General features: G+C 35.9%; 1 protein-coding gene across 4 annotated transcripts in view; it reads left to right on the top strand.

Annotated features, from left to right (window-relative positions):
• The first annotated feature begins 2164 nt into the window (after positions 1–2164).
• Positions 2165–27254, top strand: part of ATR (ATR serine/threonine kinase) — a 94956-nt gene continuing 69866 nt past the window's right edge. The window contains exons 1-16 of one of the 4 annotated variants that reach the window (XM_027584272.2): positions 2165–2351; positions 10417–10508; positions 11703–11852; positions 13410–14287; positions 15230–15408; positions 15846–16037; positions 17460–17656; positions 18160–18312; positions 19003–19195; positions 19429–19691; positions 21024–21214; positions 21300–21400; positions 21560–21731; positions 22571–22741; positions 24299–24493; positions 26563–26748. In XM_027584272.2, coding sequence (XP_027440073.1) covers positions 2293–2351; positions 10417–10508; positions 11703–11852; positions 13410–14287; positions 15230–15408; positions 15846–16037; positions 17460–17656; positions 18160–18312; positions 19003–19195; positions 19429–19691; positions 21024–21214; positions 21300–21400; positions 21560–21731; positions 22571–22741; positions 24299–24493; positions 26563–26748 — 3372 coding nt within the window. In that variant the 5' untranslated portion in view covers positions 2165–2292. Of the gene's footprint in view, positions 2872–10416; positions 10509–11702; positions 11853–13409; positions 14288–15229; positions 15425–15845; positions 16038–17459; positions 17657–18159; positions 18313–19002; positions 19196–19428; positions 19692–21023; positions 21215–21299; positions 21401–21559; positions 21732–22570; positions 22742–24298; positions 24494–26562; positions 26749–27254 lie in introns of those variants that run through there. The other 3 variants (XM_027584273.2, XM_027584271.2, XM_027584275.2) reach the window with 3 other exon arrangements.

Genomic DNA, 27254 nt, shown 5'->3' with positions numbered 1-27254 from the left:
CTCACTCTCTCAAATAAATAAATCTTTAAAAAAAATCTATTTATTCTTTAAAACATTTTGGGATATCATATCCACACAGATACAAATAGTCGTATAACATTCACCCAAATATAACAAATGTTACATTTGTCATGATTAATTCAGATCCTATTAAAATAAAACCCTCACAGGTATGTTGAAACTTCCATCATTTCATTCCCTTCTCTCTTTCTCCAGGGGGATACAACTCTTCATAGAGTTGATATATATCCTTCCCAACCATGTTTTTATATTTTTATTATATATGTATGTATATGTAACTTGCACAAAGTCTTATTTTGTGGTTTTAAAATATGTGATATAATATTATGCATCCCTTTGCAATTTTCTCTTTTTACTCATCATTTTCAAGATTCATCTTTGTTGGCATGTATTCTTTACTTCACTTATTTTAACTAAGAAATGGGTTCACTATGTGACTCTATTACCCATTATTTAATTTTTATCATAATCTCATGAGGTAGATTATTATTTATCCCATTTGATAGCTGAAAAAACTGAAGTGCAGAGAGGTTAAACAATTTTACTGAGGTCATATAATTTCTAGCAGATGGAATGAGAACTTGTGCAGGACCTCTAATGCCTAATCCCATGTTCTTTTCACTATAGCATTCAACTATTTAACAAATATTTAGTGAACACTATGAGGCATTGTTTCAGGTCCTGGGTATCTAGGCAGTGAATAAATCAGGTAAGATACTACTTCCAGGAGTTTATATTCTAATTGGAGGACACAGTCAATAATAGTATGTAATATACAATTCTGTTCCAAGTGCTATGAAGAAAAATAAAGCAGATGGAGAGGGAAAGAGAGAGTTTAAGTGTGCTATTCTACATGAAGTGCTCTGGTGACATTTCAACAAACATCTGAAAAGGAGTTGGATGAAACAGAGGACTGCTCAAGATTATGGCAGAAGGTAAAGCAAACGTAAAATCCCTAAGGCAGGAGCATATTTGGCTGTCACTCCATCACTGATTTATTTTTATTTTAAAGATTTTTATTTACTCATTTGAGAGAGAGAAAGAGCACAAGCAGGAGGCAGGAGTGGAGCGGCTGAGGGAGAAGCAGACGCCCCCCAGAGCAGGGAGCCCTATGCGGGGCTGGATCCCAGGACCCCAGATCATGACCTGAGCCAAAGGCAGACTAAGCCACCCAGGAGCCCCTTGGTATTTTTTAGATATTGCATCAATAATTATCCTCATGTACCCTGGAACAAATGTAAGCACACTGCATGGCTTTGCCTGATTAAATACATAATTTTGACATGTTAACAGTCTCTTGTGATGGTCATTTTTTTTTTAAGATTTTTATTTTATTTACTTGTCAGAGAGAGCGAGAGAGCACAAGCAGAGGGAGACGCAGGCTCCCCGTTGAGCAAGGAGCCCGACGTGGGACTCGATCCCAGGATACAGGGATCATGATCTGAGCCAAAGGCAGATGCTTAACCAACGGAGCCACCCAGGCATCCCGATGGCCATTTCTCAAATAAACAAATTGGGTTGGGCTAGAAAATGTCTACAGCCCAAATCCATTGATTTACTTTAAAAAAATTAAATCGTGGGTAGTAAATGCCCATAATGGTGACATAAACATACACAGTACTGACCCTGAATATGATGAGACACATATAAAAAGTTCAAACCTCTAATATTAAAGGTTGGGAATATCCTCGAGAAAGCCTGACTTCAAGCGGAAAAAAAAAAACTTGCTGAAACAGGAAAGACAGGGAGGAGTCCCTAACTCTCAGAAAGGATGCACGGAAAGTGGTAGGAACCTGAGGGCGTTCCGCCATGGGGAGACCTGAGACCTAGTCATGCCCTCTACTCGCCGAATTATCTCAGTTCTCACTTTTGTGATGCGAGGGAGGCAGGGCTAGTGCCCGTCAAGCCTGTTTCTTCTCCAGAACCGGGGATCTTTGCTACACCCAAGCTGTAGCAAAGGGTGCGGGTAAAAACCAAAACTCGTAGCTAATCACTGCCGCCCCGCGTTCCGCCCTAAACCCGAGCCGCAGTGAGAAACTTGACCTGCGCGTGCTCCGTCTGCTTGCTCCACCCCTTTTCGGCCTCCCGGTTTCCCCCGGGTCCTACACGGAAAAAGAGTGGGGCCTAACGGGGCAGGACCAGCAGCGGCTTCCGGGAGGAGTTTTGGGCCTGGCGGGTTACCGTCGGGCGCCGCGCCTTCCCGGCAGAGCTAGCTGGAGAGACGTTGGGAGGCTGCGTCGGCGCCGTTGATGAGTGCGGCGCATCCTCAGCATGGGCGACCACGGCCTGGAGCTGGCGTCTATGATCCCCGCTCTGCGGGAGTTGGGCAGGTAGGGCCAGGCCTGGCCGCTCCCGCTCCCAGTCCCGCGTCTTCCTCCGCCCGGCCAGGCTGGCGTCTCACGTGCTCTCCCTCCCCAGCCGCGCGCGTGCCGGCTCGGAAACCCTCAACCCGGGCCCTTGTGGATGTTTCGAGACTCATTTCAGCACTTCTTCAGAGAGGTGGTTAAAAATATGCGAGGCGTCGCCGCAGACCTTTGGGAAGCCGGTTCAGGGAACGAGAGGCGTTCGCCGACCCCATACCTCAGCGGCGCCCGGGAGCTCGTCCCTAACCCGGGGCTTGTCCCCTGCAGCTGGAGGGAACGGCCCCTTCTGATCACTTTCTACACTCCTTTGCTTCCTGGAAACCTTTCCTGAGATGAGGGGCTTGACCCATGAACTTTCCCCAGTTTCTATTTGTGATCGCTCCGGAAGGAATTGGGTTTTTAGCTTTACCTTTGGACCCGAACTGCCTCTTTTAGAAGAAAAATCACTGGTTCTCATTTTGTGCAAGGAAGGCCAATCCCAGAAAAGGTAGTTGGTTTCTTCCTTCAGAATGAAACCATAGGCCGTTCTGAAGATAGGACCCATTTCCTGTTGGCCATCCAGTCCTCAATCCGTTATTTTAGTCAAAAACTCCAGGGACCTGCCACAACGTCCACAAGATATAAATGTGCACAGAATGATGCCAAAATGTGAAAATAATATTGTTTCATTTGCAAAAGCTTGTTTTCTGTAAACCGAACAGTAAAATCAGGTAAACCAGTATCCCACCTGAAGGGAGGGGAGGGATGTGGATGGTTGCCAACCCCCTTCAGCACACTCGCAACTTTCTCTCAGCCAGGCCTAAGGAAGGCAGGGTTTTTGTTTTGCTTGCTTTTTTTTTTTTTTTTAAGTTGTAACCCACTGCGAACAAGAAAAAAGTGGGCTTGTACCACAACTGCAGTTGAACCATCAGTCGGAATAATTGCTTCCCAATTTTTTAAGCTGTTTGAAAACTTAGCACACAAAGTCAGAACTGACATTATATGTGTGTGTGTGTATGTATATGTATGTGTATAGATATATATAATATCCATGGGATATTTAATTCCTTTCTTTTTGCAGTGCAGTTGTGTTCATCTCCACTTTTTGGCCATACAAGGGTATTTAGTCTTACTCAATCACATAAATAAGAGGATAAATGAAGGAACCACACTTGTCTTAACTGAATCATTCTGTTTTTGTGTTTTTTCACTTTTCATGAATGTTGCAAGCATACTTTGTGTTAACATTTTATTTTATTTTTTTTTAAGATTTTATTTATTTGACAGAGAGATAGCACAAGTAGGCAGAGAGGCAGGGAGAGGGAGAAGCAGGTTCCCCGCCGGGCAGGGGGCCAGATGCGGGACTCCATCCCAGGACCCTGGGACCATGACCTGAGCCAAAGGCAGCCGCTGAACCGACTGAGCCACCCAGGTGCCCCTGTGTTAACATTTTATAAAGTAACGTGAATACACATGCTCATTTTAGAAAACTGATGTACAGGTTTCATCTTTCAGGCTCAATGTGAAGCTAATATTTTTTTTTCCCATCTTGTTTTTAATGTAGAATTAACTAATTAATACTTTTCTTCCCTCTTTTTTCTTCCTTTATGAGACTTGTTAGTAAAAATAATAGTATCTTGGATTTATTTATAGTCTCTTACATCACCAGAGCTTATGTTACCTTTCATTTCATTTAATTGTGACTATTCTAAGGGAAAGAATCGAAAAAAATGACCCATAGAGAATTCTATAATAATAGTTTTTAACTGTCATGAGTTTCTCATTGCAACTGCTTCATTCAGGCCTACTCAGTCTCACAGTATCTCCATGATGTAGAATGGAGTACGTTTTATCACCATTCAGTAAGAAACTGAGTCACAGAAATTAAAGAACCAAAGTCAAAGAGATAGCAGTTATCAGAGCTGGGTGTCAGATTCAAGGCATCAAGTCCTTTTCGTCCCCCCCCCCCCTTTTTTTCATTAATTGACTGGCAATTCGATTCTGAAAAGAGTGAGATGTTAACTGTTCTAATGTGTGGGCTCTTCTGTCTCAGTAATAAATTTTGCTTCTGTTTTTTGCTATTAGCACTCTTTTCTCTGCATAGTCTTTCAGGGTGATCCCATCCACTCCTGCCTTCATGTGCCATCCATTTGATGATTGCAAATATGTTTCTCCAAACCACATCCATTTCCTATTGAATATTTATGCAACTGTATACTGGCAGTTTTAGCTGGGTTTCCCACATGCCATTAAGACTCAACATAGCTGGGCACCTGGGTAGCTCAGTTGGTTAAGTGTCTGGCTCTTGACTTCGGCTCAGGTCATGATCTGAGGGTCATGAGACTGAGCCCTATGTCAGGCTCCCCACTCAGTGGGGGGGGGGTCTGCTTGAGATTCTTTCTCCATCTCCCCCCCCAAAACTCCAGTGCTCTCAAAAAAAAAAAAAGGCTCAACATAGCCAATACAACATATTGTCCACATATCCCCCCTCCCCAATTTTTTCCCCTCCCATTCACTGAGGTAGGGATATCTCAGTAAATGATACCATGTTCAGTCATTTTTCGAAACCAGAAATGTAGGAATCATTCTTGACTCCCCATGTGCTTTGGCTACATCCTTTGTCCTCTTTTCATCTCTACTCTCTTCCTAAATAACTTCATCCAGTCCCATGTCTTTAAATATCATCTATATGCTGACAACTCCCAAATTTATATCTCTACCCAGAGATATTATTAGGTTGCTTACTGTTGAACATCTATACCTGAAATGAAAATTAACATCCAAAGCAGAACTCTTGATTTACTGTCTTTACTGTCCTTCCCCAGGTTGTTGTAAATGTACCAACCAAAAGCCTAGGGGTTCTTCTTGATTCTTTCCCTTATCCCTTAATAATCTATCAGCAAGTCCTGACAACCCTACCTTCAATACTTCTCACCGTCTCCACTGCTATTCTTATAATTTCTTATCTAGACTATTACTGTAACCTCTCAGCTAATCTCTCCATTTCCATTTTACCCACTTAAAATGGATTTCTCATTCAGCAACCAAGATGATTTTAACAGCTATAAATTATATTGTAGATTATATAGCATTAGTCCTCTGTTTAAAACCTTCTGTTAGTTTTCCAGCACATTTAGGATAAAATCCAAACTTCTCCCAAGGCCTCTAAGGTCCTGCATAATCTCACCTCTGCCTGCTTCTGACCTCAAGGCCACATATCCTTCCCTTACTCTGCTCCAGTGACATTGGCCTTATTTTTTGTATGCATCAAGGTCATTCCTGCCTTCAGTCCTTTGCACCTTGTTTCTTCTCTCTAAACAGACTGGTTCCATTCAGATGTCATTTCGGAAAGGCCTTGTCTGACCTTCCTGTTTAATACTACTTTGTAATTACAAGATATTTTCAGATAATGATAGTTGCTATTAAAATATTAAATGGGGCAATGGGAGGGAGATGAAAACCTGGGAAGCATCAACATTAACCACTAGAGGAAATTTGAATGGTGAGAAGAAGCCAGTCATGTGAAACTGGGAGAAGTGTCTTGAGATTGAATGGGAGGTTTAAGGGTCTCTAGGTGGGAATGAGCCTACTATTTTAAAAAATAGGAAGAAGGGTGAAGCCATAGGAAGCAAGGAAGGGACTGGTGTGAGTTAAGGGTGGAGGAGTAGCCATGGGCCAGGTCCTTTAGTACCTTATAGACCAGAATAAGGAATTAGATTTAAGTGCAGTGGGAAACCATTGGAATGTTTTAAACAGGGAAATAACATAATTGAATTCAAGAACATTTACCCTTCACTCTCCTACTTAGCACCTTTCAATGTCTCATTGCCTTCAGTACAAAATCCAGACTCTTTAGTTGGTTCTTTGAGCTTTGACCTTATAGTTTTTCTTCAGCTTCATGTCCAATTACTGCCTCCCTCTTCTTTAACCATATAGAACTCCTTAAGAGTTTCTAGAGCAGCCTGTGTTCTTGTTCCTGAGCCTTTGCACATGCTGTTTCCTCTGCTTGGAATACTTCCTCCTTTCCCTTATTTTACCTGCTTAGCCCTTTAGGGACTTAGCTTTGTATCACTTCCTTCAGGGAGCCTAGACTGATAAGCTCTACTCAGGGCTCTGTCCCTCTTGTGCTCTGTCTTGGCTCTATTAATACTTAACCCTGCTGTGTTAAAATTACCTGTTTACTTTTTTAACTTTTAATCTACAAATATTTTTAGGGTTGATGCATGATACCTTCGTTAACCTGGTATTTCATCCTTGTCCCAGAGGAGGTAATCAAGTATTTGCTAATGTATCCAACCTTCAGGTGAATTAAATTTCCTCCTAAATATACCCTCTTAGGTCAGTTCCAAGATAGAGCTTGTATAAAAAGAAATGCCCACTCTCCCATGAGTGAGTATTCTAATAGTACATCTAATGAATGATAATCAATTCACCTTTTTGAAAAACTGAATAGAAATGGGGCGCCTGACTGGCTGAGTTGATAGAGTACGTGACTTGATTTTGGGATTGTGAGTTCAAGCCCCACGTTGGATAGGGAGCCTACTTAAAAAATTTTTTTGATAAAAATAACACATTGATTTTGTGTCAAAAATTTTGATAAAAATTATATAAATTGTCTTTATAGAAAATTATACTTTGTAGAAAACTCACCACCACCCATAGTCCTGATTCCTCTCCCAGTACACCTCATTTCACATTTCTAAATGATACTTACCAAATTACACTTGGTTTAGAAAGACAAACTCTCTTGACTTTGTCTAAAACAATTGATGTTACCTTGTAAGTTCAGACTTTTAAAATTTTTTGTTATATTTAAATCTGTGTCATATAATATGGTAGCCACTATGGCTTATCTAAATTGAGATGTTCTGTAAATGTGAGATACACACTGGGTTTCAAAGAGTCAGTGTCAAAAAAAAAAAAAAAAATGGAGGTAAAACAGTCTCCAATAATTTTAATATTGATTACATGTTCAAAAATATTTTGTATATACTGTTATGATGAAAATTGCTGTTTCTTTCTATTCTTAATGTGGCTACTTAGAAAAATTTGAATCGCACATGTGACTTGCATTATTTCTATGGGCCAATGCTGGTTTAAATAATAAGATAAATAGCACCAAGTTTTTTTCACTTTCCTGTACAAATACAACTACTTGGTCTTTGATTCTATATACCTAGGGTTTATATTACTTGTCAGTATTTGTTAATTTCAGTAACTTAGTAGTTCCAGCTTGAGAAGATAAAAATGTTCTGGAGATGGTGGTGATGGTATAGAATAATGTGAATATACTAAATGCCACGGAACTGTACACTTAAAATGGTTAAAATAAATTTTATGTTAAGTATATTTGACCATAATAAAAAATATATTCAAAGGACATTTTAACAAACAAATTTAATTTGATCATGTCTAGAGCTCGCTCCTCGAAATTCTAACCTTGGTTTCTAGAACACGCTTCTTAAGGTTTTTCTTTTTGTTTTTCTGGCTCTTTCCCTTTCTCCTTCATAGCCCCTTTAACTTTAACTTGGGGTTCTCTCTTTGACTTCCTTATTACTTCTTATATTGCACTAATTTTCAAGGCTTCCACTACCACTAGCTATAATAGTAGTAGATTATATAATTTCCATGAATGTCAGCCTCATATGCAAATTAGGGTTTAATATCCGTATTATACTGCTTTGAAAGTATGCAATAATGCAGTGTGTTTAGTCTTGTTTGATAGGTATTGTTATATAATGATAATTTAATCTATGTTTCTAGGCTAGATATTTCTTGAGGACTAGAGCTTTAAAAAAAATTTTTTTTTTCTGTAAACTCTACGCCCAACGTGGGGCTTGAATTTACCACCTGGAGATCAAGCCTCACATGCTCTACTGGCTAAGCCAGCCAGGCACCCCTCAGGGACTATAACTTTAATTCCAACAGTCTTTTTGTGCATCCCATTTAGTTGCTCCTTTGAGACCTTAAACTCAGTATTTCTAAAACTGGTTTTGTTTTTCTCCCCGGACCTGTGCTTCCTCCTATCTTAACTCTTTTGGTGAATGGCCTCACACTCCACCCTGGATAGAGGCCTAGGTTGACTTAACCAGTCTCCTCCACTAACTTGTCTTTCACTTACCCCAGCAGTAGTTTCTGGTATTTAGTATGGCGCATTATAGGTGCTCAATAAATGGTGGTTGTTTATATGAATGACTGTATAATTTCTCATCCTGTGTGGTAGAATACAGACTTTCTACTATATTCATACATTCAATTCTTTGCTGGTTTATACCAAATCATGGAGCTTAAGTTCAATTCATTCAGGATTCTAAGATACAATTGCTCTGCTTAATTATTATATATTCTCTTAATATTTACTTTTCTTGATTGGTCCCAATACTCAATACATGTAATTTTCCCTAATATTTTATTGAATTTTCATTGTGGAAAGTTTCAGACATCCAAAAGAAGGGAAAATGGTATATCAGTTGCCCATTTAACCCAATAATTATCTATTCATGGCCTTCCTGTCAACTCAGATTACTTAGAAGCAAATTCGAGACATCATTTCATCTATAAATCTATAAATATCAATATTACCTGTAAAGACTTTTTTTTTTAAGATTTTATTTATTTATTTGAGAGAGAGAGAGAGAGAAACAGCATGAGAGGGGAGAAGGTCAGAGGGAGAAGCAGGCTCCCCGCTGAGCCGGGAGCCTGATGTGGGACTCGATCCCAGGACTCCGGGATCATGACCTGAGCCGAAGGCAGTTGCTTAACCACCTGAGCCACCCAGGCGCCCTACCTGTAAAGACTTTTTAAACATACCATAATACCATTATCACACCTAAGAATGATTTCTTAATAACATCAAATATCTAGCTTGTGTTTAAATTTTCCCAGTTGTCATATACAGTTTGCTAATAGTTTATTTTTGTTTGTTTTGTTTTGCTTTTTTTAGTTTTTTCTTTAAATCAGAATCCATTGTAGGATCATAGATTGTAATTGATTGATATGGCTCTTAAGTCTTTGTTATAGGTTTCTCCTCTTTTTTTTCCCCCCTTAATTCATTTGTTGAAGAAACTGTGTTCTGTAGATTTTCTAAAAGTCTAGATCAACACAGCTCAATATGAATAAAATGCAAGCCACATGTGTAATTAAAAATTTTCTCAGGGCGCCTGGGTGGCTCAGTCGTTAAACATCTGCCTTCGGCTCAGGTCATTATCCCAGGGTCCTGGGATTGAGCCCCGCATCAGGCTCCCTGCTCAGCAGGAAACCTGCTTCTCCTTCTCCCACTCCCCCTGCTTGTGTTCCTGCTCTCACTGTCTCTCTCTGTCTCTCTTTCTGTCAAATAATAAATAAAATCTTAAAAAAAATTTTTTTTCTAGTAGCCACATGACAAAAAGTAAAAAGAAAATAGGTGAAAGTAATTTTCAATAATATATTTTATATAACTCTATCTAGATATCATTTCTACATGTAATTAATATAAAATTATTAATGAGATATACATTTTCTGGTACCAAATATTTAAAATCCAATGTGTATTTTATACTTAAAGTACATTTCAATTTGGACTAACCACATTTCAAGTGCTCGATAGCTACAGAAATAATGGCTACTATATTGGGCAGGGCAGGTCTAGATTTTGCATATTGGGTGCCTCTGGTGTCATTTAGCATGTTTTTTTCCTTCTAACTCAGTAATGCGTATTTAAATTTTCCTTTCATTTTTCTTTTTTTAAAATTTTTAAAAAAATTTTTTAAAGATTTTATTTATTTATTTGACAGAGAGAGAGACAGCGAGAGCAAGAACACAAGCAGGGGGAGTGGGAGAGGGAGAAACAGGCTTTCTGCCGAGCAGGGAGCCCGATATGGGACTCAATCCCAGGACCCTGGGATCATGACCTAAGCCGAAGGCAGACGCCCAACGACTGAGCCACCCAGGCGCCCTAAATTTTTCTTTCATTTTTAAACAGAAGGATACAATGAAAAATTCAAAATTCGAGAATTTTTTACAAATGAAATTGTGAGTCTTTTTAAGGCTTAAAAACTTTTTATTTGTATTTTAGTGCCAGTCCAGAGGACTATAATACAGTTGTACAGAAGCCAAGACAAATTTTATGTCAGTTCATTGACCGAATACTTACAGATGTAAATGTTGGTAAGAAACAGTTATTTCTTATATAAATTTTATGAATTAAATTGTTTTCTTTTTTATTTATACAACATTATGGTAGCATTTTTGTCCATGTAGTTTTAAATGTAAAGTTAGTATTTATGATAGTTACTATTTTCAAGCAACTTGTTTACGGTATTAACTTATTACATAATGTGAGTTAGGCATTTAAAGTAATTCTGTTTTCCTGCTTGTTATCTAGATTTTCTGCTGCTTGCTATGGTGTTCTTCTTTGATATAAGATATTAGAATAGATGAAAAATAGTTGGCCATTTCCAATGATGTGGACCCCGTTTTAGCTAGGTCTTATACTAGTGGTTGAGAAACAAATGCCGTTTAAAAACTCTAAGAGTTGGTGACTTTGTGGGAGGTAATAAGATCTTGTGAGTTGAATCATGGAACACTACATCAAAAACTGATGTAATGTATGGTAATTAACATAACAATAAAATTAAAAAAAGATCTTGTGAGTTGTTGAAGCAACTGTTTCCTGTTTGTGGCAATTTAAAAGACAAATATTACCAACTTGGCAAGATGGTGTCACATTTGTCATATCTGTTAAAATTACATGGAAGGGGTAATATAGTGTAGCATTTGGCTCATAGTATATAAACTTACTTCCAAATTTGGCACAGATATTATGACTTAAAATAGTCAGCCTTTTTTCAATCTGTGAAATTAAGAGTTGCTGAAAAATAACAAAGGACTACTGAATACTTGCAAGATGTGTTTTCATATGGTACTGTCCCTGTTTAGACCATTTGCCCTTCCCCTCTCTGACCAAATTCTCATCATCTAGGAATCAGTTCCTTTACAGCTTCTTCGCAGACACTTGCTTCCTCTATTGTGGATTGGTGCAGTTAACATACCATATTATAATTATTAGTTTGTCTGATTCTCTCACCTAATCGGGTGAGGTTTTTTTCCCCCACTCAGATTTTAGTACAATGTCAAGCATATTGTAGGCCTTTAATCTATATTTGGTGAATGGGTGTATAATAGATGAATGTACATGTTTATTAAACATTTAAAATTAGATAGGATTGTAGAATTTAGTCCCATCCATTTATCATGAATATTATACTGGACACAGTTCTGGTCACCAAAGTCTACTTTTTAACAAAAGGACTGCCATCTAATTTGTCATGACTCTTTAAAATGAATCTTTTATCATTTTAGTTGCTCTAGAACTTGTAAAGAAAACTGACTCTCAGCCAACCTCTGTGATGTTGCTTGATTTCATCCAGCATATAATGAAGTCCTCCCCACTTATGTTTGTAAATGTGAATGGAAGCCAAGGGCAAAATGAGGCCAAAGGCAGTTGTATTGGTAAGTCCTGCTATTTGTGCATTCATTTGCAATTGGTTTTATGAAATCTACCCTCTTCTGCTCTTCTGAAATATAACATACATTTTATACATATTTTTGTCAGATTTGCTCTAAATTTAAGGGAGCAAAATGGTAATGGTTAGTTTTGTTTTATGCATCTTTATTGTTTTCTTTTGTTATGAAGTAGGTACCCAGGATGGAACAGAAGTAATCAAATTTATTTGCCATTGAACACTTGAGCAGTTTTCTTTTTTCTGTTTTTGATAATCTCTTCTAGATCAGGCATTAGCAATCTGTGGCCCACGGGCTGGCTGCCTGTTTTTATAAACAAAGTTTTATTGGAAAATCCATGCTTTTACTCATTGTATTTCCTTATTGTCTATAATTTCTGACCAGAACTCCTGACTGCCTGCCCTAGCACTGGCTTAGTTGTTCCTTCTTTATGCTCTGTTTGTACTGTGTTCTGCATTTCTTCTTTCATAGTGGTTATTAAGCTGGATTATAAATACCTGTTTGTCTATATTCTTTGCCACACTTTTTTATTTTATTTTTTTAAAGATTTTTTTATTCATTTGAGAGAGAGCACTGGGGGGGGGGGGGCGGAGAGTCAGAAGGGGAGGGAGAAGCAGACTCCTCGCTGAGCAAGGAACCCCATGCAGGGTTTGATCCCAGGGACCCAGGATCATGACCTGAGCCGAAGGCAGACGCTTTACTGACTGAGCCACCCAGGTGCCCCTTTGCCACACTTTTTTAAACAACAGGTCACAACCGGTTAGTAGGTTATGAATATAAAATATAATAGACTAGAAAATACCATAATACATTGCATGTAATACTTTTTCATGAAACTTTTGTTTCATATATTTAAATAAAATAAATATGCGTATGTAGACTGGGTCATGATATAAAATGTATCTCTTAAGTTTGAGAAACTATATAATATTCATGAGGACTATGACTGATTTGTTTTTGTGCACTTGGGGCAGAGTTGGCACTCAATAAATATTTGTTGAAGGAATGATAATAGTAACCATTTGTTGAACTTCAAGCACTATGCTGAGAATTTCACATATATTATCATACTTGATCCTCATGGTAACCCTTATTTCCTTCTTATAGACGAAGTTACCAAGGTTTAGAGATGAAAAATTCACACAACTCGTAAGTGGAAAGTTAGGACTTTGACTCCAAAATTGGTACTAAATTACCATATTTCCATTGTGTAGAGAATGTTTTAGACTATTTTGTTAGTGTTTTACTTTAAAAAATGAATCGGGACACTTGGGTGGCTCATTTGGCTAAGCATCTACATTCGGCTCAGGTCATGATCCCAGGGTCCTGGCATCGAGTCCCGCATCAGGCTCCTTGTTTAGCGAGGAGCCTGCTTCTCCCTCTTGCCTCTGCCTCTGCCCCTCTCCCTGCTTGTGTGCTCTTTCTCTCGGTCTCTGTCAAAATAAATAAATAAAATCTTAAAAAAAAAATGAATCATCAAGGACTTAGCAAATTAGTTAGCATTTCTGATGTACTTATTTAATATCTTTTTTGTTTATTTTAAAGAATTCAGTAATTGGATCATAACAAGACTTCTGCGGATTGCAGCAACTCCATCCTGTCATATGTTACACAAGAAAATCAGTGAAGTTATCTGCTCATTATTATTTCTTTTTAAAAGCAAGAGCCCTGCAATTTTTGGAGTACTGACAAAGGAATTACTACATCTTTTTGAAGATGTGATTTACCTCCACAGAAAAAATGCAATGGGACACTTTGTGGAATGGCCAGTGGTAGTTAGCCGATTTTTAAGTCAACTAGATGAACATGTGGGATATTTACAACCAGCTCCTTTGCAATTGGTGAACATGCAAAATTTAGAATTTATTGAAGTCACTTTATTAACAGTTCTTATTCGTATTGTTGCAATTGTGTTTTTTAGAAGGCAAGAACTCTTTCTTTGGCGGATAGGTTGTATTCTGCTAGAGTATGGTAGTCCAAAAATTAAATCCTTAGCAATTAGCCTTTTAACTGAACTCTTTGAGCTTGGTGGATTACCAGCACAACCAGCAAGCACTTTCTTCAGCTCATTTTTGGGATTATTAAAACATCTTGTAGAAATGGATGCTGACCAGTTGAAACTCTATGAAGAACCATTATCAAAGCTGATAAAAACACTGTTCCCCTTTGAAGCAGAAGCTTATAGAAATATTGAACCTGTCTATTTAAATATGCTGCTGGAAAAACTCTGTGTCATGTTTGAAGATGGTGTGCTTATGCAGCTTAAGTCTGATTTGCTAAAAGCAGCTTTGTGCCACTTACTGCAGTATTTCCTTAAATATGTGCCAGCTGGGTATGAATCTGCTTTACAAGTCAGGAAGGTTTATGTGAGAAACATTTGTAGAGTTCTTGTGGATGTGCTTGGATTTCAGGTAGATGCAGAGGTAAGTCATTTTTAAGGTTACTTGATAAGTATTATGTATTTTGTTTATAATGTAAGGGTATGCATATATGTAAGATGTAACAATGAGAAAATAGAATATCTTTAATAACGTATATTCAGAATGGAATGAGTTTTTTCACAATCCACTTTGGCTCCTTATTATGGACTTTTACTTTGATTTGAGAAGGATTTCACTAATTTGGTAATGAACTGCCAATGGAGTAGGATATTTTAAAGTAGAATTTGTGAAGTGTAAGCATGTTTAGTGCCTTACTAATTAAAAGGGGACCAGTTATCAACTTAATTGCAAAACCTTCAAGCACTCACCTAGATTTTATCTTTGACAGGTTATATTCAATCACGTTTAGAAAACCTGTGGGTACATAGTACTAGTCATGCCAAATTATGCAGGCTGTGAGAGATGGGCAGTACAATAAAATATACAGTAACTTGAGTAAATATTTTACCTTGCTGGATTTGTAGTATGAAAGTGGTTAGTAATTCCCTTAGAGAGTTTTTCTTTGTAGCATTTTTTAAACTAAGATTTTATTTACTTAGAGCAAGTAGGAGCAGGGGGAGGAGCAGAGGGAACCCAGTGCTTGGTCCCAGGACTCTAGGATCATGACCTGAGCTGTAGGCAGATGTTTAACCAACTGAGCCACCCAGGCGCCCCTCTTTGTAATTTTGACAGAGGGAAAAACTGGTTAGAGAGAGAATTTGTCTTAAGACTTTTAGGACTATAGAACCATAGTTCTAGATACAGAGTCATATATATGTCTGTTTATAGATTGTGAAATTATATAGATTAACTTAGGTCTTTGTTTTACCTGATGAGACTCTGAAAATAGTTTACCCTAATAGAAAACTTATAACCTAATGAATTTTTGCAGTCTTTGAATAATGTATTTCCTAAGGCATAGTTTTTGAATTTTTTCTTTCTCAGTATTTGTTGGGCCCACTTTATGCAGCCTTAAAAATGGAAAGTATGGAAATCATTGAGAAGGTTCAATGCCAAATTCAACAGGAAAGCCTCAGCAGTGATAGTGATGGAATATCAGCCAAAAGGCGTCGACTCAGCTCATCTCTAAACTCTTCCAGAAGACCGCCAGAACAGCCTGAGGAGTATGACCTTCATTCAGTTTGTATTTAGTCATTTAATAAAACTTTATTCACTTTTAAAAATCACCTTTAGTTAAGTGCTTTGACTTAAATACACAGCAGTTGTTCTTTTTAAAGGTAGTCAGAGGAATGCTTTAAAATACTTAATACTTGTAGTCCATTCTAATGTGAAAGATAACATGACTACATATGGTTACTTAAAAGATTTAAGTTTTTATTTGCCTGTCTAATTTAACTTCTTAGTATCTAAAAAAATCTCAGATTACATATTCATCAGCAATTTAAAATATGTTAATAAACTTAAATATGTTAACAAATGTGATCAAAGAATTCCCATATTTCAGTTAGCCCTGAAAGTTGTTTTAATTGTACCAATTTTATATTAACCAAATTTATACTAAATATGAATATCTTTATATTATGGTTATAATTAATTACAGAATTAAACATGTGGATATGAACAAAAAGAGCATATTATGGAGTGCCCTGAAACAGAAAGCTGAGTCCCTTCAGATTTTCCTTGAATATGGTAGTCTAAAGAATCCTGTTATTGCAACTGTAGAAGGAATCACTGTTGTCCTACAGCTGACTGCTCTGTGTACTGTTCATTGTTGTCATCAAAACATGGACTGGTAAAATAACTTGTATTTTTTGTGTGGGTTGTCTGTAATAAATTTGGCTTTATTGCTTTAGGAGACTTCATTATTTGCTCAATTTGTGTGACCTTAGAACACAGATTTTTCAGTGAAATGGAAAAGATATTTGTTTTTTATTGAGCACCTGCTAAATGCTAGGTACTGTATTAAGTACTATACATATATTATTTAATCTTCATAACAGTTCTGTAAGTTAAATGCTGTTATACCTACTTTACAAAGTAGAGATTGAGGCTTAGAGAAATTGAGGCTTATTGGTTCCTAAATTGGTCCTATATGCACAGGGCAAGGAGAGACTGAAGAAAGAGGCAGACCACTCCAGATTGTAGGTGGCAGGTTTTATAAGGGAACTTACTTACATTCTTGTCTCAGACAGCTGTGAAAGACAAATTGATCTCTCAACTGACTTTCCAGAATCTTAGAAGTTTATTTGGAGGACTTAATGAGGTTAAGTCATGTATTCAGTCCAGATGGTCTCAACAACACCTTACTCTCAAGGCTGTGTCCTTGGAACAGCTCCCACTGTGGGACCATTAGGCAGAGTGTACATTCCAAGGACAGGGGAAGGGGTGAGGAGCCTCTGATGGCCTGGGTCCAGCTTGAGGGTCAACTGGTGGTCATCCTCTTGATTACTTCTTTAACAAGACTGTTTTTGTCTGAAGCCTAAACTAACTTTCCTGGGCATACATGATTAGAAAGTAGCAGAGCACATTTTTATATAACTCAAAAGCCAATGTTTTAGTCAAACATTTAGTCAAAAGAACATTTCCCTTTGATAATAAGAGTAGGGATTTAGAACTCGTTAGAATTATCTTTTCAGTTTGGTATTCTTAATTTATGTTAATTATTCTATCAGAAGAAACAAGTGTGAATCTTCTCTGAAGATTTAGTCTTATTTTTACTGTCAAGTTATAGACCAAAGCTGAGTTAGTTTTTTACATGATCATTTATTCTGTTATTTTCTGACTCTTAACTAGCCAATAAAAAGTTATGAAGGAGATTTTAAAGAAACTATATTAATTCAGATTGCATTAAATTTGGAATTTGAGACAACTTGAAGAAATAGCTGATTAGGCTGCAATCTACTCTATTACTAAGAAAGGGTTTTACTGAGGCAGTTAATAATTATGCAGGGATATCTTCTGTCATTTTTAAGCCTGGTGATACCACATTTAAATATCCTAGATTAATTTTAATTACCAAATCCTAAGAGTGATTTAGACTGACATAAATAGTTTGAACTTAAAATAATAATGTCATATTAATTGATGTGCATATTTACTTTGAATTGGTTTAAATTTATGTTAGTTTTATATTCACAGTTTTTTTTTTACTTACTTCAATATTAGGTTGGAATAACAAAATTCATTGTAATTCTGTGTCTTAAAAATGTTTTAGCTGCAGCCATAATTTCAAGGATTGTCAACAGAAATGTAAAAAGAAACCTTCAGTAGAGATAACTTGGATGTCTTTGGATTTTTACACAAAAGTGCTTAAGAGCTGTAGGAGTTTGTTAGAATCTGTTCAGAAGCCTGACCTGGAGGCAATTATTGATAAAGTGGTGAAAATATATGATGCTCTGATTTATATTCACGGTACGTATAAATAAACAGTAGAACAAAATAACTTTTAAAGATCATCAGTATAGAAATAGGCTCTTTTGAGTGAGGCTTAAATGCACAATGTTTGGAATACCCAACAGTTTTTTCTTGATTTTAGTTCTTGTTCTTTTTCAGTTCTATTTCAATAATTCAGTAATTAATTCAGTAATTTCTAAGTTCCAAATTTGTCTGTAATATTTTGATTTATTATTTTTCAGCCAATAGAAATGATTTAGAACTATTAAATTTTTTTGAGAATTTCTGAAGAATGCTTTTGATCCTTCTAAAAAATACATGGATGCATATTTTTATAAAGTAACATTTAATTTCTTCGGGTTCACAGACCTCAGAACATCATCTCTATATTAAGAACCTTTGTTTATTAAATGCTATAATTCTACCTGATGTTTAGGACATTTATTTTTATTGAAAAAAGATATAGGTAAATATGATTAAGGAAAAAGATATAATCTATCACCTGTTGTGTGTTTCTGTAGTGAAAACTTCTTTTGAAGATCATATTCTGGAAGATTTGTGTGGAATGCTCTCACTTCCATGGATTCATTCCCATTCTGATGATGGCTCTTTAAAGTTGACCACATTTGCCACTAATCTTGTAGCATTAAGCCAGAGGATTTCAGATAGCTACTGTAAGTGGTCACAAAATTCTATATGTGTGGTTTAACTCATCTCTATGTGGGACTTCTAACACGTTGCTGTTTTTTTTCAATAATTAAAAGAGGAAGTACATTTTTTTAAATTTTATTTTATTATGTTATGTTAATCACCATACATTACATCATTAGTTTTTGATGTAGTGTTTCATGATTCATTGTTTGCATATAAGGAAGTACATTTTTAACAATTCAAAAAGGAGTTAGATTTCTAAGAAGTAACAAATTGAACAGATTGTAGGATTTGCACATCCCCTGCTCTATTCTGCAGCATTGTTCTCCAAAGAGGCCATTCCGGCTTACATTCCTTTTAGCAGAATATGAGAGTTCCTATTGTCTCACATCCTCACTTTGTCAGACTTTAAAATGTTTGCTATCAAAAAAAAAAAAGTGTTGAGGTAACTAAAAGAAACTTTTTTGCTCTCTGATGGGTGTGCTTTTTAGTTGCATTTCTCTGGTTATCCAGTAAGATTGTACATAGGGCTTTTTCAGTGCACATGCTTTATTTTTGAAAAAGGAGCTTTTAATTAAATATTATATATATTTTAAATGTTACTTTACAACAAAGAATGAATACATATATAAAATGAATATGTGTTTGTATACATACGTATATAAATAAAATTAACACTTAGAAATCTTGTTTAATAGACTTCATTTTTTCAGCACCACAGGCACAGTCACGGTGTGTGTTTCTTCTAACTTTGTTTCCAAGAAGAATATTCCTTGAATGGAGAACAGCAGTATATAGCTGGGCCCTACAGAGCTCCCATGAAGTAATCCGGGCTAGTTGTGTTAATGGATTTTTTATCTTATTGCAGCAGCAGAATTCATGTAACAGAGTGCCCAAGATTCTTATGTATGTATCAATATTTTAATTTGAGTATATAACTTGATTGGAAAAATCATACTATATGTAAATATATGTATATTGCTCGTTATATAGAGCAAATGTTGATTTTAGTTTTAGAATTTAAATTTTCTTCCTTCTAGGCTTTGTCTTACTATTACTTTTGCCCCAAATTAAGCAAAACTATTTAGACCACAAAATAAAGTGAGGTTTAGTTAGTACCTTTTCTTTTTTCTCCCCAGAGATAAAGTCAAAGATGATTCTGACATTGTCAAGAAAGAATTTGCCTGTATTCTTGGTCAACTTGTGTGTACGCTTCATGGCATGTTTTATTTGACAAGTTCTTTAACAGAACCTTTTTCTGAACATGGACATATTGACCTCTTCTGTAAAAGCCTAAAAGTCACTTCTCAACACGAATGTTCATCTTCTCAACTAAAAGCTTCTGTTTGCAAGCCTTTCCTTTTCCTACTGAAAAAAAAAATATCTAGTCCAGTGAAACTTGGTGGGTGATTTGTTATGATCTGTCTAATACTTTAAAACCTTTTTTTTTAAAGATTTTATTTATTTATTTGAGAGAGAGAGCATGTGCACCAGTTGCGGGGAGGGGCAAAGGGAGAGGGAGAAGCAGATTCCCTGATGAGCAGGGAGCCTGACCTGGGGCTTGATCCCAGGACCCTAGGATCATGACCTGAGCCGAAGGCAGACATTTAACCAACTGAGCCACCCAGGCACCCTACTTTAAAACCTTTTTAACTTCTTTTTTTTTAAATCAGTGATAGAATAGGCCCAAAGCCTTAAAAAATTAGACATGCTTGATTCAATGGTCATGTAATGATTACTTATAAATGGGATATCTGGTATTAGACTGTATCACAGAACTAACAAGGGAAGTAATTTTTGGATTTTTAAATGCTCATTTGATATGATAGCTTACTTGGGGATACCTGGTGTTTAGTTCAGTATCATGAGGTTCAATATTCTATATCCTCTTTAGTGATACCAGGGACCTTCTTAATGTGTCCCGGGCCACTACCTTGGACCTTCAGAACTTCAAATAATTAGATACTTTGCCCAATTGAGGACAATATATAGGCTATCTTCTTAGCCACTTTTCCAGTGGTAATATATGAGTATGTTGAGAGCATGAGATTTACATAAATACTTGTAAGATCCATTTGTTTGGGTAGTAAATTGCAACTTGTTCTCAGGTTTTCAAGATAATATGTAATAGGTAGTTTCTAGGACTCCCTGAATATTGTAATGTAAGATTAACAGTAAGGCTAAGATTGCCCTTACAACTGTTCACAGTTTTTGGATTAGTGAAATGTGCTGCTTTTTTTTTTTTTTAAGAGGGTGGAGAGGGGCAGAGGGAGGGAGAATCTCAATCAGGCTCCACACCCAGCATGGAGCCCAAGGCGGGGCTCGATCTCACAACCCTGAGGTCATGATCTTATTACCCTGAGGTCGTGAGTCAAAATCAAGGGTCAGATGCTTAACTGACTGAGCCACCTAGGCACCCTGGATTAGTGAAATGTGCTTTTAAGTCTATCTTGGTAAAATATGATCTACAAAATCTAAGTGACTAGTCATTTTATACCTTAAAAAAATCTAGAATTTATTTTAGATGCAGATTATTTATAACTTTTATTAAGTATAAAGTAAATTTAAATTTGCAAGTATTCAATTTAATCTTCCACAAATCTGTGTGCTCTAATTTAAATATTGACATTATAAAGCCAGTTAGAAATCTTTGTAAATTGTTTATTGATTTTTTTACTGTATAACTTTGATACTTGATGTGTTAAATTAGGTATTATATGCTCTCACCCTTTAGCTTTCATAGATAATCTATATCATCTTTGTAAGCACCTTGATTTTAGAGAAGATGAAACAGATGTGAAAACAGTTCTTGGAACTTTATTGAATTTAATGGAAGATCCAGACAAGGATGTTAGAGTGGCTTTTAGTGGAAATATCAAGCATATATTGGAATCCTTGGACTCTGAAGATGGATTTATAAAAGAGGTTGATAGTTTTTATTTTTAAACATTTGTATCTTCATTAACCTGGCTCTAAAAAATTCTTTAACTAGTTAATTTTATCATTCTAGCTTTTTGTCTTAAGAATGAAGGAAGCATATACACATGCTCAAATCTCAAGAAATAATGAGTTGAAGGATACCTTGATTCTTACAACAGGGGATATTGGAAGGTATATTTGGCAGCATTTGTATACTTCCTTCTTTGTTTGCTTTGTGTTAGAAATGGTGGTGTGACAGATGATACAGAAAGAAATGTGTTATCAACATGTATTTTTTTATGAATTTCCATTTATATTTGAGACATTGATGATAACTTTTTTTAATTTTAGGGCAGCAAAAGGAGATTTGGTACCTTTTGCACTTTTGCATTTATTGCATTGTTTATTATCGAAGTCAGCATCTGTCTCTGGAGCAGCATATACAGAAATCAGAGCTCTGGTTGCAGCTAAGAGTGTTAAACTGCAGAACTTTTTCAGCCAGTATAAGAAACCCATCTGTCAGGTGAGAGTCAGGACTGGCCTTGACTATAGGAAATAGCAGTATTTTGCAAGAATTTAAAAAAAAAAAGCCATATATATATATATATATATATATATATATATATATATATATTTTATTTGTCTTGCTTTAAAGGATATATATATATTTTTTAAATTTTATTTATTTGGGAGAGAGAGCATGCACACACATGAGCGGGGGAGGGACACAGGGAGAAGCAGATTCCCCTCTGAGCAAGGAGACCTATGTGGTGCTCGATCCTAGGACCCTGAGAATCATGACCTGAGCTGAGGGCAGACACTTAACCCACTGAACCACCCAGGCGCCCCTAAAGGATATATTTTTAAAATGATGTATTCAGTTTATTTAATAAGAGAACCTAAATCTTACCAGTTTTATATTTTATGATCTTGGTCTGGAGATATATATTATAAATGGGAGGGGAAAATCATCTTATAGTATATTGACTTATGCTCTATTGTTGATCTATTAAGAAATGCTTTTTTAGCCTTTTAGTGGCGATAAACTTTTTTAATATTGTGGAAAGGCACTTTGTTTTTAAAAAGGTTGATACAATTCATGGTTGAAAAGTTAGGATATGTTAAAATACTGGCTTTGCCTTGTTAGTGGTGTAGATTTAAATTTCTGAACTAAACATGGCTTCTCCATTTGTAAAAGGGAGATTATGACATAATCTACCTTATTAAGGTTGTTAAACAAAAATTGAATGAGGTAATTCAGGTAATGTGTTTAGAGCACTGATAATGTTCTTTATGTTAGCTTAGAGAGTATTTGTTAAATTTCCTTCCTTGTATGAAAATTAACAAATTGTTTTGCTCTAGTTTTTAGTAGAATCCCTCCATTCCAGTCAGATGACAGCACTTCCTAGTACTCCATGCCAGAATGCTGAGATGAGGAAACAAGATGTGGCTCACCAGAGAGAAATGGCTTTAAATACCTTGTCTGAAATTGCCAATGTTTTTGACTTTCCTGATCTTAATCGTTTCCTTACTGTAAGTTGCAAGGTGTAGTTGACTTAATTGAGGTTTTCAATTTTGTGTTTATTCCATTCTAGTCTTGTTTAAAGAAAATCTGGCAAGTACAGTGAGGAGCATATAGATCCTGGATTTTCAAATTTACATGTTTTGACTTTGATATGTTATAAAATTTAAGTTCATATTAATTTGAGTTATTGCTTTATATGGTTAGTTATCCTGAAAAGTTAATACTAATTGATTAATGCTAATTCAGTTGACTGAGCCCTTATGTCTTGAGTGCTATGATTGGTTCCATTGGTAATGCACAGTCTTATATCATTTTTATTCCTAAGGAGTTAAAGTAATATAGTACAGAACTGTTGATATATATGATCTCCTGTGAATTCAGATTACAGAGTTTGTAGTATGGAGTGGTTTAGGAAGCCTTTGAAATGTCATTAGGGTTGAGATTTGAAAGATGGATGGAGTAGATTATCTTACTACCTTTTTGCAAGGGCAAAGTTATCATTATCCTTAATAAATTATAATAGTGATTCACACTGTCAGAACTGAGTATTTCTCCCTACAATATTACTGTGTTTTAAACAAACTTAAAATTGCTTGTAAATTGGCCAAATCCTGGAAGGAAATATGATTGTATACAGTAAGGATCATAAAGATACTCTTACCTTTTCATTCAGTAATTTCACTCTGGGAACCAAAAGTGCAGGTGTTTATTGCAGCATTTTCCACGTAGCAAAACTAAACAAAACCCTGAAACTAAATGTCTAATATTTAGTTATAGAACGAACCATTAATATAATAATTTTTAATATTTTGTAGACTTATGTTAAATCAGTCTTAAAATAGCTTCATTTCAATATTAAATTGAAAGGTATTAAGTAAGGTATAAGCATCTCTGAGGGCAGGGCCTGAGGCTTATTACTATTACGTCTCCAGTGCCTAGTGTAGTGACTGACATGTAGTAGGTGTTTTTTAGATACACCTTGAATGAATAAATGAAAGGCCAACCATTTTATGTTTGGAATTTTATATATATTTAATGAATAAGATCTTAAAGGAAGTAGACCAAAATCAAAACAGATTTTTTTTGCCATGTTGGGATGGTGAGTGTGTTAAAATGGTTTTATTAATATTGAAGCATCAACTTTTTAATTAAAAAAAAACTTAAAATACTGTATTTATGGTTACTCTTGCTTGTTGTCTAAATCCAAGTTAGCCCAAATAATAAATCAAACTTGGAACTTCTGCCTAAGAGCATGAGTATATTTTAATACATACTCATGAAAAGTTATCTTCTTTACTTATGTATTAGCTTATGTGTTAGCTACAGTGTGACCTCTGTGCTATCAGGGACCTTGGCCATTTTTTTGTTTCTATAACTGTAGTGCCTGAATCATAGTAGATGCTCAGTAAGTATCTGTTGAATGAATAAATGGTAAATCTGAATTTAAGTCATATATGGACTCTAGATTTGTTTGGCATTTTAAAATATTTTTGCATATAACTTATGTGAATATGTAATTACCTGGACAAATGTACTTTTTAGTAATTGTAGTGTTTCTTTTTCAGAGGACATTACAAGTTCTGCTACCTGACCTTGCTGCCAAAGCAAGCCCTGCAGCTTCTGCTCTCATTCGAACTTTAGGAAAACAATTAAATGTCAATCGTAGAGAGATTTTAATAAATAACTTCAAATATATTTTTTCTCATTTGGTCTGTTCCTGTTCCAAGGATGAGTTAGAACGTGCCCTTCATTATCTGAAGGTAATTGTATGTTTGTGTATATTTTACTCTTTTGTTTAAATTAGCATTATAGGAAAGCTGTTGTAATGTTGTAGGAAGGAGAGTGGGTAATTTATAGCTTATTCTAAAGTAATATAAGTGCAAATAGTATCATGTAAATAAGCTTTATTTTGGGCCTAGAGGAGCATATTAAATAGAATTATTCATTTGTTATTTTCTTTTTTTTTTTTTTCCTCATTTGTTATTTTCTTTGATCATTTCACCATAATGGCATATGATAATCATCCATTCGTGGATCAGGTTCTCAACTCATTTCATTTTAGAATTTTTTTTTTAGCTTATTTTATTTTATTTTTTTTATAGTCTCTACACCCATTGTGGGGCTCAACTCACACCCCCAGGATCAAGAGTCACATGTTCTTCCAAGTGAGCCAACCAGACACCCCTCATTTTAGAATTTTTTTTTTTTTTAAAGATTTTATTTATTTGACAGAGAGACACAGCGAGAGAGGGAACACAAGCAGGGGGAGTGGGAGAGGGAGAAGCAGGCTTCCCACCAAGCAGGGAGCCCGATGCAGGGCTTGATCCCAGGTCCCTGGGATCATGACCTGAGCCAAAGGCAGATGCTTAACGACTGAGTCATCCAGGCACCCCTCATTTTAGAATTTTTTGATTGGAGGGGCACTTGGTGGCTCAGTCGATTAAGTATCTGCTCAGGTCATGGTCCTGGGCTCCTGGGATTGAGCCCTGCATTGGGCTCCCTGCTCAGTGGGAAGCCTGCTTCTCCTTCTCCCCACTCATGCTCACTCTCTTTCTCTCTCTCTCAAATAAATAAATAAAATCTTTTTTAAAAAATGAATTTTTTGATTGGAGTGTAAGTTGACCGATATGCAAGTAATTATATTTACAGGAAGAGGCAATCTCAACTATAGCATAATGTTAGTGTTTGTTTAGTTACTTAGTGCTCTGATTGCAATTTGGCCCAGTATTTTGCTTGTTTTTTAAAATTTAAAATTATAGCTTATACTTCTTTTTTGGTGTCATACTAGCAATGATATTTTTTTTTAATTAATCTTTTTTTAGAGGAGCGAATGCACATGGGGAGGGACAGAGGAAGAGAGTTTTGTTTTTTTTTAAGATTTTATTTATTTGAGAGGGAGAGAGTTTGTGCAAGCATGTGCAGTGGGGTGGAGCAGAGGGATAAGCAGACTCCCCGCTGCTGAGTGTGGAGTCCAACGTGGGGCACAGGGCTCGATTCCAAGACCCTGAGATCATGACCTGAGCCGAAATCAAGAGCTGGATACTTAAACGACTGGGACAGCCAGGCACCCCCGTAACAATATCTTTGAAAAAATACAAGACTATGCAGGAACAGGAGAAACTCTCAGATACATATATGTGACTACTGTTTTCTCTGATGTTAATTTATTTTCATGTGTTTCAAATATGGTAGCAACAGATTTCTTTCCACATGAGAATTATTGAATATTGAGTATGTTTACTCATTTTGAGAAAGAAAATCTATATTGTAGAGGTAGAATGATAATAATATTTTCCTACATGTCAGAACTTTACTAAACAATTTATATGGATCATTTCACTTAGTCCTCATTAGTTATCCAATGAGATAAAGATGCTGTTATTTTTCCATTTTATAATTGAGAAAGCTAAGGCAGAGAGAGGTCAGATTAGGTAACTTGTCCAGGTCACAGCGGAAGTAGTAAGTGACAAAGCTGGAATTTAAATTCAAACAGTTTGACCAGAAAGACTGCTCTAAGCCACTATACTATATTTTCTCCTAGGGATTATGTATCTAAGAATAATGAGTTGATGATATTTTAAGAAAACTGGGACTTCCTTTTTAAAATTTTATTTGAAAATAGTCTAATCACTTTTCTTCATTACCTGTAGCCCATGGAGACCTGGGAGAAATTCAGATTAAAATCCTTTTCTAATACCTTTTAAAAATACCGTTAGTAAATCTTGTCAGATGATCTAAAACTCTTGATTTACTAATAGTATGTTAAAATCAAGATACTTACTTCCAAAAGCCTGTTATTACTACTTTTTTTAATGTATCTTTGCATTAGAATGAAACAGAAATTGAACTGGGGAGTCTGTTGAGGCAAGATTTCCAAGGATTGCATAATGAATTATTGCTACGTATTGGAGAACACTATCAACAGGTTTTCAATGGTTTGTCAATACTTGCCTCATTTGCATCTAGTGATGATCCATATCAGGGCCCCAGAGAGATCACATCACCGGAATTAATGGTAAGGAATGTTTTATGGGCTTTTTGTTTGTTTTTGCCTTTTTGTAGCTTAATTGTGAGACTGGAGAAAGAGGTATTGTATGCATCTTCCAAATGCTAGAGATTTATTTAAATTTCAAATTAGGATTTTTATTTTGAAAAGGTTGATGATTTGAATTATATGGTCACAGCAAGGTATATATTGAAAAAGATGTGTTTTGAAATGATTATAGATTTTATTTTTTCACTGGGTAAAAATGTTCAAATTACTTTTTCTTCACTACTTTTTAACTGGAGTTAAAAAACTTCCACTCCCAACCACCTGTTTGGCACAACATACTAACTACTTCTCTTTTCCTATCTTATTTAGCCTTTCAGGGGTATTCAGTACAACTGACCATCCCTTCCCTGTGGCTTCTGTCATACCACACTTTTTTGATTTTTTTTTTTTTTTTTACTGTCTACTCAGTCTTTATTGGCTCTTTTTCTCTACTTTGTCTACTTTATCCTTTATTTTTTTTTAATATT

Source organism: Zalophus californianus, chromosome 1 (genome assembly GCF_009762305.2).
Source record: "Zalophus californianus isolate mZalCal1 chromosome 1, mZalCal1.pri.v2, whole genome shotgun sequence".
NCBI classification, from domain to species: domain Eukaryota; kingdom Metazoa; phylum Chordata; class Mammalia; order Carnivora; family Otariidae; genus Zalophus; species Zalophus californianus.
Note: the sequence above shows the minus strand (reverse complement) of the source record. Positions and strands in the feature narration are given on the sequence as shown.